The 8,138-nt window shown below is 60.9% G+C and overlaps 1 protein-coding gene across 3 annotated transcripts; it reads right to left on the minus strand.

The window, feature by feature from the left end:
* Window positions 1-1,815: 1,815 nt before the first annotated feature.
* On the minus strand, window positions 1,816-8,132 carry SPAG5 (sperm associated antigen 5). 3 transcript variants are annotated; one of them, XM_015646195.1, is made up of 21 exons: window positions 7,939-8,132; window positions 7,665-7,857; window positions 7,030-7,122; window positions 6,814-6,939; window positions 6,407-6,526; window positions 6,090-6,182; window positions 5,810-5,944; window positions 5,592-5,685; window positions 5,417-5,510; window positions 5,249-5,330; window positions 4,686-4,819; window positions 4,229-4,394; window positions 3,888-4,077; window positions 3,704-3,775; window positions 3,432-3,555; window positions 3,049-3,160; window positions 2,766-2,846; window positions 2,585-2,683; window positions 2,321-2,395; window positions 2,075-2,155; window positions 1,816-1,993 (listed from the first exon to the last, which is right to left on the minus strand). In XM_015646195.1, exons 1-21 carry the CDS (start codon window positions 8,109-8,111, stop codon window positions 1,886-1,888), a joined length of 2,445 nt encoding a protein of 814 aa, XP_015501681.1. In that variant the 5' UTR covers window positions 8,112-8,132; the 3' UTR covers window positions 1,816-1,885. The 3 variants fall into 3 exon arrangements, with proteins under 3 accessions (XP_015501681.1, XP_033374854.1, XP_033374855.1); XM_033518963.1 differs by having other exon boundaries at window positions 6,814-6,942; XM_033518964.1 differs by lacking the exons at window positions 1,816-1,993; window positions 2,075-2,155; window positions 2,321-2,395; window positions 2,585-2,683; window positions 2,766-2,846 and having other exon boundaries at window positions 2,905-3,160; window positions 6,814-6,942.
* Between the last annotated feature and the right edge of the window lie 6 nt (window positions 8,133-8,138).

Here is an 8,138-nt window from a genome sequence, read left to right on the forward strand (position 1 = left end):
CGCCCTGGTCGTGCCCCCCCGCTGGTGACACCCCCCGCGCTCCTGGCGACCCTAAAGGGACAATCCCAGATTGGGGACCCCACTGTATCACCCCTTTGCAACGCCTTGCTGGTGATGGGGACCCCTCTGCGCCCCCCCTGCCAGCGCCCAGGGACACAGCTGAGTCACCCCTAGTCATGGGAAGGCCCCCCCCCGTGCCACCCAGGCTCTCCATGGTGCCATCTCCAGTTGCTGCTGGAGACCCCTCTGTCCCACCACCCCTGCTTGGTTATGGGCAGGGACCTCTGACACCCCCCTGCTGCTGCTGGGGACCCTGCTGTACCCCTCTATTGCCACTGCCAAGTAAGGACAGCCACCCGTCCGTGCCACCCCCCGTGCTGTGCCCCCCTGTTTCCACTATTATCTAAAACCAAAGACTTTCCCTTCATCACCTCTGGGCCAGGGACCCCCTTGTCCCACCCCCAGGCTGGGGTCACTCTTACTGTGCAGGACACCCTGTCTGGGTCACCTCTGTTCCAGGGCCAGCAGGATTGAGCCCCAGACCCTCCACAACAGGGTGGGGACACTCACAGGAGACCAACCCCCCGAAAAAACACCCACAGCCGGCACAGAGACAATAGCAGTGTCCCCACTCGCCCCACGGGCACGGCTGCCAGGGCCCCACCGTGCTGAATCCCGCCGTAAAAGGAGGCTCAGCCGCCCTGCGTGGCTCTGATCCAGGGAAGGGAGCACATCTCCCCGCATCCCAGAGCCAGGGTCCCCCGCTGCCGGCCTCGCTCCTCGGGAGGCTGCTCCCGACCCAGCGGGGTCACAGGGCAGGGAGGGAGGCAGTACCAGGGAGCAGCGAGCGCTGCTTCCCCACGAGCCACCCACGCACCCAGGACGTGGAGGCACAGCCCCAAACACGTCCATTTACTGGGTAAATAAATCAGTGAGAGCGCTCGGTGTCACAGCACCCGCCCCACGCAGAGCGGCAGGGCTGTGGCAGAGGGCAGAGGAAGGTGATTTCCACCCCCCTTGGGCAGGAGAAAGAGGCCATTAAAAACCAGAGCACTTGTTGGAGTGCTGCTATTTTGAGCCAGCGCAAGAGAGGGAAGGAACCGCGTGGTCCCCATGGTGGTGGGGAGCATCCTTGGGTCAGGAACACCGGGACGGGGATCCCGCAAGGAGCTGCCCCAGCAGGGAAGAAGGGAGGTGAGGTTGAAGCTGTGCTGGGAGCCGGGGAGGCCCCTAAGGGAGCCCCCCCCTCCATGCAGAGCAGGGACCAAGGGGGGTTGGGAGCAGGAGCTGGCAGAGCTCCCAGTGCTGGCTGAGCCATGGGATGCTGCGTGCTGGAGCCAGGCTGGGAGGGAGAAACATCCCCGTGCAACAGGCGTGTGCCCACAGCCCTGTGCTGTGGATCCAGCCTCTGAAACCTGTGATAAGGTGAGGGATCCAACCTTTGGAACAATTCCCACGCAACAGGCTCGTGCCTGCAGCCCCAGCACAGGGTGCAGGATGCAGACAAGCCCCTGCAGAGCCAGGCACAGAGGGAATCTAGGGCAGGAGGAGGAGCGGGGAGCAGGGGAGGGAAGCTGGCTCAGCCCGGGCACTTTGGCTGCTGCCGGGGCCGCAGGGTGGGAGCCTGGGGAACGCGGTCCCTTATTGAGAGCAAACACTGGCAGAGTGGGGGGGACGTGTCTCTCGCCAGGAAAGAGGCCCCAGGGTGGCAGGGAGCTGTGCCCACAGCCCCGGAACAGGAGGAACCGGCACAGGCTGGACAAGTTGTCCCACCCACAGCACGAGGAGCTTCCTGAATGCACACAGCAGGCGGGAAAAAAGCCAACACAACTTTATTCAATAAATAATTACAACATTAACAACAGGAAAGGTTTCAGGCTACAGGCTATAGCGGCTCAGCAGCTTCCTTGCTGGCTGGCTTCAGGCCCAGGTAGCACAGCATGCTCTGAAACTCCTGGCAGTCCAGAGCCTCCTCAGGGACAGCCGACAGGACCTGGGGACAGCAGCAGAAATAGTGTTTGGGTTGGTGTTGTTGCAGTCACAGCAAGGGTGAGCAATGAACCATAAATCTCACCTTTTTTATATTCTCCTGTATCTCCTCATGGGTTCTCAGCACTTTCTGGGTATGATGGAGCTTCTTCTCCAGCCCTTGGACCTGTGGTGGTGGGGGTTGCCTGTCAGGACTCTGCTCCAAACCTGAGCAGGCACCAGCTCAGAAGGGAGAGGGGACCCCTGCCCATGGTGACCTTTATGGCCCCTTCCAACCCAAACCATTGATTCTATGACTGGAGCTGGGGCAGGCCATTGAGGCTCCCCATACCTGCTCCAGGTACTCGTTAGTGAGCTGCATGTTCTCATTCTCTTTTTCCACCAGCAGCAGCCGCAGTTTATCCACCTGCAAAAGGAGCAAGCCCTGCTGAGACCCCTCAGGTGGGGGAAAGCTCTGAAGTGGGGTGTGGGGAGCAAGGTCTGAAGGGGTGTCCTTGTTTGTGGTGGGGTGACATGAGGAGCCCTCAGTCCTGCAGCTCCCCAGCCTCGCCTCCCTGCACAGCGTGACCCACTGCGGGATGCAGGCAGTGCCCACCTGCTGCTCCTTGTCCCTCATCTCCTCCCGCAGCATCTTGGCTTCTGTCTCTGCGTGCTGGAGCAGGTGCTTCAGCTCAGAGACTTCTGCCTTCAGCCTCTACAGGGGAAAAAGGGATGTGAGAAGGGTCTGTGGCCAGCAGCCCCCTGGGGTGCTGCCCACCCATGCCCCCATCACACACCATGACTTCTCCACTCTTGTCAACGAGTTGCAACATCTTCTTTTCCTGCTGTTTCACCAGGTCCTGCAGCTGCTTCTCATTCTGACAGGGAGGAAGAAGCAGGGTCAGGCAGTACCCAGCCCTGGCCACCTCCAGCCCCCTGGCACAGGTTTTCTCATGTTTGAGGAGGTCAGAGAAGCCAGGAGCACCCATGGGGCATCACCAGATTTCTCCATGTCCTAGATCAGCGCCCGTCCCAGTTCGGTGCTGCCCTGGGGTGAGCGCTGGCCCACTTCTGGTTCACCTCAAGCTTGGTCCTCAGCACCGTGTTCAGCTTGGCAATGGTGGCAGCCTGGGTATGCACCTTCTCCTGGCTCTCAGCTGTCACTGTCTTCAGGTGGACCTGCAGGTCAGAGCTGCAAGAGAGCAGAGGTGGTGAGTGAGTGGGGATCGCAGCCAAGCACAGCACCAGCTACCAAACCCCCTCCTGGGCATGCCCCTGGGCCCAGGGTGAGAGAAGATGCCTGGTCCAGCCCAGCCAGCTGGAAAAAGCCCATCTAGCCAAGACAGGAGAGGTCTAATCCAGGGCTGAGGCAAGAGGCAGACCCACCAGGCTGCCTGCACTGTCCATGGCCAGGACAGTGATGTCCCTGCCCAACCCTGGATATGATCCAGCCCTGAACTCACATCTCTGTCTGCAGTGCCCTGAACTCGCTCTGCTCCAGTTCTTGGATGCGGGAGCTCAGCATGGCAAGGTTGGAGACCACAGATCTCAGCTCCTTCACGCTCTCCAGCAGAGCATCCTCGGGATCTGCAGGCGAGAAAGAGCCTCCTGAGCAGCACAGAGGGAACATCAGCCCCAGGGCACACAAAGGAAGGCGTGTGCCTGCTCATCCCTCTGCACAGCAGTCCTGCAGCTTCAGAGCAGGGTCTCACACAGGGTGACACAGCCCCAGTACCTATTGGCTTTGGCACAGATGCAAGTTTGTCCTTGGCAACTGTACTGCTACTTCTGGTGGTCTCATTGGCATCTGCGAGAGGAGAGGACAGTGGCTGTGCCCAGCCCTGCACATGCCCCAGCATGGGAGGGAGCAGTTCCCATCCTGGGACTCCCCAGAGCCCAAAGAGGGAGTGCCACCTCACCTTTCCCTGCCACGGCTTTCAGGACACTGCCCACAAAGGAGCTGCCAGTGTGGCTCGGGGTGCGGCACGCCGGGGTGCGGAAAGCCGGGGTGCGGAAAGCCGGGGTCCGGGCACGGCGTGGGGTCTGCCAGCCTGGGGTCCGGGGCCCTGGGGTCCAGGCTTTGCTTCTTGATGGAGCATCAACATCATCCTTCAGAGGGGAAGGAGAGCACAGCAGCAGAGTGCAGCTTGTGACTGCCCCAGCAAGCACAGGGTCTCAAAGCCATGCCACAGAGAGCCACAAGTGTGTGACCCCCCCCTGGGCCATCCTGTCATCCTTGTCCCCAGCACAGGTCCCCTACCTGCTCTTCCAGAGCAGCCTTGAGGCAGTCAGCCAGCTCCTGCAACCAAATCTTGCTCTCCATAATGTCCATGGAGCACCAAGAAACTTTGCTCCTCTGTGTCTGCAAGCTGAGGAGCTCAGCCTTGGTGCTGTCCAGCTCCTTGCTGAGGGCAGCCTGCTCTTCCCTGTGGGATGGCATCAGCCTCAGCAGGAGCAGTATTTCCCTTCCTTGATGTGGGATGGGGACATGCCTGCCTCTCACCATGAACCAGCAATGATGCAAATCCACAGATTTAGGCAGCTTCCCTCAAGATGGGGAAACATCCCCCCCCCCCAGCCACTCCCACCCACCTGGACCACCACATTTGGCTGGAGCAGCAGTGACCATGATCACAATGTCCCCTCTGACACCCCAGGAAGGGCCTGATTTCACAAAAATGGAGGGGTTTGAGTGGAGCTGGTGAGAGGGGCAGTACCGCAGGTGTTGGTGGGACTCCATCAGCTCCTCGTGCTGCAGGACACGCTCCTGCAGCGTGGCCAGCGTGGAGTTCAGTCTGGCCTCCACCTCCAGCAGCTGCGTGCGGCACATTTGGTTCTCCTGATCCAGGAACTGTAAGAGGGTGGGGGGACACAGCTGTGGCCAGCCAAGCAGAGACCCGAGGGGGCTCAGTGGGACCCCCAGCACAGACACTCCCATGCCTCAGGGTGCTGTTTCTAACCAGGGGCAGCTTTATCCCAGCAGCCCAAACCCTACAAACCAGTTTACTGGGGACATAGGACAGGCTGAGAGACAGCTCCATGCCCTCAGGGAAAAATTTATCTCCAAGAAAATTATCTCCAAGAGCTGCCCAGCCCCCAGCCTGGGAATCCCTGCCGGGCAGGATGAAAAGCTGCGCTACGTGCGGGATGTCAACCGCCCTCGCAAGCTCATCCCCCCTCTGTAGGGGGACTAATCTTGCTCCTGGCCATCTGCCAGCCTTCCCAGAGAGGCCGTGACCGGCAGCGCGTGATGGCGCAGGCAAGGTCAGGCAGCTCCTACCTCCCGGAACTCCATGGCCTCCCGCAGCTCCTGGCACAGCTCCTTGCACTCCTGCTGCAGGGAGTTCCTCTCCTCTGCCAGCCTGAGGGGATGGGATGGAATCAGGGGGTGCTGTGTTTTGGGGGGCAGAGGTGGGATGAGGCTCAGGACATCAGGGCTCAAACCCACTGGGCCATCTCCTCCCACTGCTTCTCGTTCTCCTGCTGCAGCGCATCCCGCTCCTGCTCCATGCTGGCCAGATTTATCATCACGGAGCTCAGGTCTGCAAGGGACAGAGCTGTCAGACAGGAGGGACAGGGGCAGTGGGGATGGGGCAGCTCCCATCCACGTTGCCCACCCCTACCTTTGCCCAGGCGCGAGTTGGCCACTGTCAGCTGCTGCAGCTGAGCCTCTGTGTCCTGCAGGGTCACCAAGGTCTTCTCCAGCTGGCAGGATGCCTGCAGAGACACGGTGCTTGCTCTGGGGTTCTCTTCCCCACGGGGATATTCTCTCACCAAGGGGTGCCCCAAACCACCCCATGCCTCAGACACCTCCTAGCACTGACAGGAGGCACCCCTGTACCTCCTCCTTGGCTTGAAGAGCTTCCTCTGCTCGTGTCCGTGTGGCAGCCAGCTCCTCCAGGCAGCTCTGCAGCTTGCTGGGCACACGCTCCAACAGGGCATGGGACTGGGACACCAGGGCCCTCGTCTGCTCCCGCTGGGAAGGGACACAGCAGCAGGCAGAGCTCAGTGTGGCACTGGTGGCACTGTCCTGCTGTGTGACCAGTGACAGGTCACGGCACCCAGGGCACAGAGCGCTGGCAGGGCAGAGAGGGGCTGAACCCCCATGGGACACCCCTCACCTCCTCATCCAGGGCTCTCCTTTCCTTCTCCAGATTTTCAAAGGTGACATCTAAGAATTCCCGGAAAGACTGTGCTTCGGCAGACAGGGATGCCTGTAGGGTAGGAGGGATGAGTCAGCACTGTGGTGGAAAAGCCACATGCAATGGCCATGAAGGGAGGCAAGTACCAGCCCTGAGGCCAAATTTGCAACAGGTTCCAAACAACAGCACCAGGAAACCTCTGGTGTACCCAAGACCATTGCAGAGCATCACCCAAGCTCAGGACATGGCACTGCCCTTCCAGCCCCTGATCCAGTGTGGGGTACTACTGTCAGTACCTGCAGGTTGATGGCATGGGCCAGCAGCGTGCTCAGCTCTTGCTGGGAGGCCAGGCTCTGGTCACGGGCACTGATCTGGGCGCTGGCATGGGCACAGAAAGCCTCCAGGAAGAGATATCCCTGCAGAGGAGAGGACACTGCTCCAGCCATGCTGTTGCACAAGGGGAACCTCCCAGGAGCCATCCCTGCATCGGGACTCCTGCTCCCAGTGGGGGACACAGCCCACACCAAAAAAGCATCCAGGGAGCTCCATCACACAGCACTTCTTGCCTTCCACACTGGGATTTTCTTCCCCTGGGATGCCAGGGAGAGCCTCATCCCCAGAGATGGGTAGAGATGCAGAATGCCCCACCAAAGTCATGAGGACAGCTGAGACTGCCTCGATCCCACAACAGCTGCCTCCTTACCTGATCCTTGGCTTGTAGGGCTTCATCTACTCGCTGCCTGATGGCATCCTGCTCTTCCAGGCAGCTCTGCACCTTGCAGTGCTCGAGCACAGCCTGGCACTGGGACACCAGGGTCCTCTCCTGTTCCTGCTGAGGAACCAGGTACAGCTGCTGTGTGTCCAACAGGTCTCCCAAAACCAGGGGAAAGGGGAAGCAGAGGGATATGCAGGAGCTCACCTCCTGCATGAGGGCTCCCTGCTCATCCTGCAAGCTCCGAAAAGCAGCATCTGCAAGGCCCCGGAACAGGAGGCTCTGGCTGCTCCAGGTGTTCTGGAGAAGGGACAAGGACACTGGTGTTATGGCAGCTGGCACAGGCAGCACCAGGCACATGCGTGTGCCCTGTGGGGCTGAGACCTGGCACACTCATCGCCAGTGACAGCCACCAGGCACCCAGCTCCAGCTGCAGATCCCGCTCCACTCCCCGCTGCCACTGCACAGCCTCTGTTTCCCTCTGCAGCTCAAGGGAGAGCTGTCAGTAGATCTCTTCCTCCAAGTGCATCCACCAGAGTTTCACACCAGCCCCGCTCCACCCTGGGGCCAGCGAGAGCTGGTCAGCCACGACACCTCCCCTTCTCCCACCACGTGCACCAGGGATGTTTCCCCCCACAAGGGTTCAAATGCAGCAGACTCAGCGGGTTGATCCGGGCGTGACAATGCAGCACCGGGCGCGTGATGCCGTGATGCAGCGGCCGCGTTTTACTTCCACTCCACCAACCCAGACGGGGTCACCGTCTTGCCAGTGGCACAAGGACACCGTCACAGCACCGAGGCTGCGGGGGACAGGGTGACATCACCTTGGAGAGGACTCTTACCCCTTCGGGGTGGGTGGTGTCTGTCTGTGTGAGCGCGTCCCTCTGCTTGGCTGGCCCCTCGCCAGGCCGCGGCCGCCGGCTCTCCTGCCAGTCACGCAGCTGCAGCGAGAGGGCTTCAATGATGATGAGGGTGCTCTCCAGCCTCCCCTCCAGTTCTGCCCGTGGCAGGGTCTTCAGCTGCTCCCGGGGACAGCTGGGGACAAAGAGGGGCTTAGGGCAAGGACAGCCCACAGGTACCACAGCCTCATGCCGGGGGGCATGTCCCCATACTCACTGCCAGAGCAGGGAGTCTGTTTCCACAGCACTGTCCTTGGCACAGGGGACGATTCCCCTGGATGTGTTCATGCTCCTCTCCCACGTGTCCTGAGGTGTCATGAAGGTGCCAGTGGCCACGGAGAGCACTGGGGTTGTGCTCGTGCCTGTGGCCATGGTGGGCACAGGGGTCATGCTGGTGCCTGTGGCCACGGAGAGCAC

The sequence above is a fragment of the Parus major genome, chromosome 19 (genome assembly GCF_001522545.3).
Source record: "Parus major isolate Abel chromosome 19, Parus_major1.1, whole genome shotgun sequence".
NCBI classification, from domain to species: Eukaryota; Metazoa; Chordata; class Aves; order Passeriformes; family Paridae; genus Parus; species Parus major.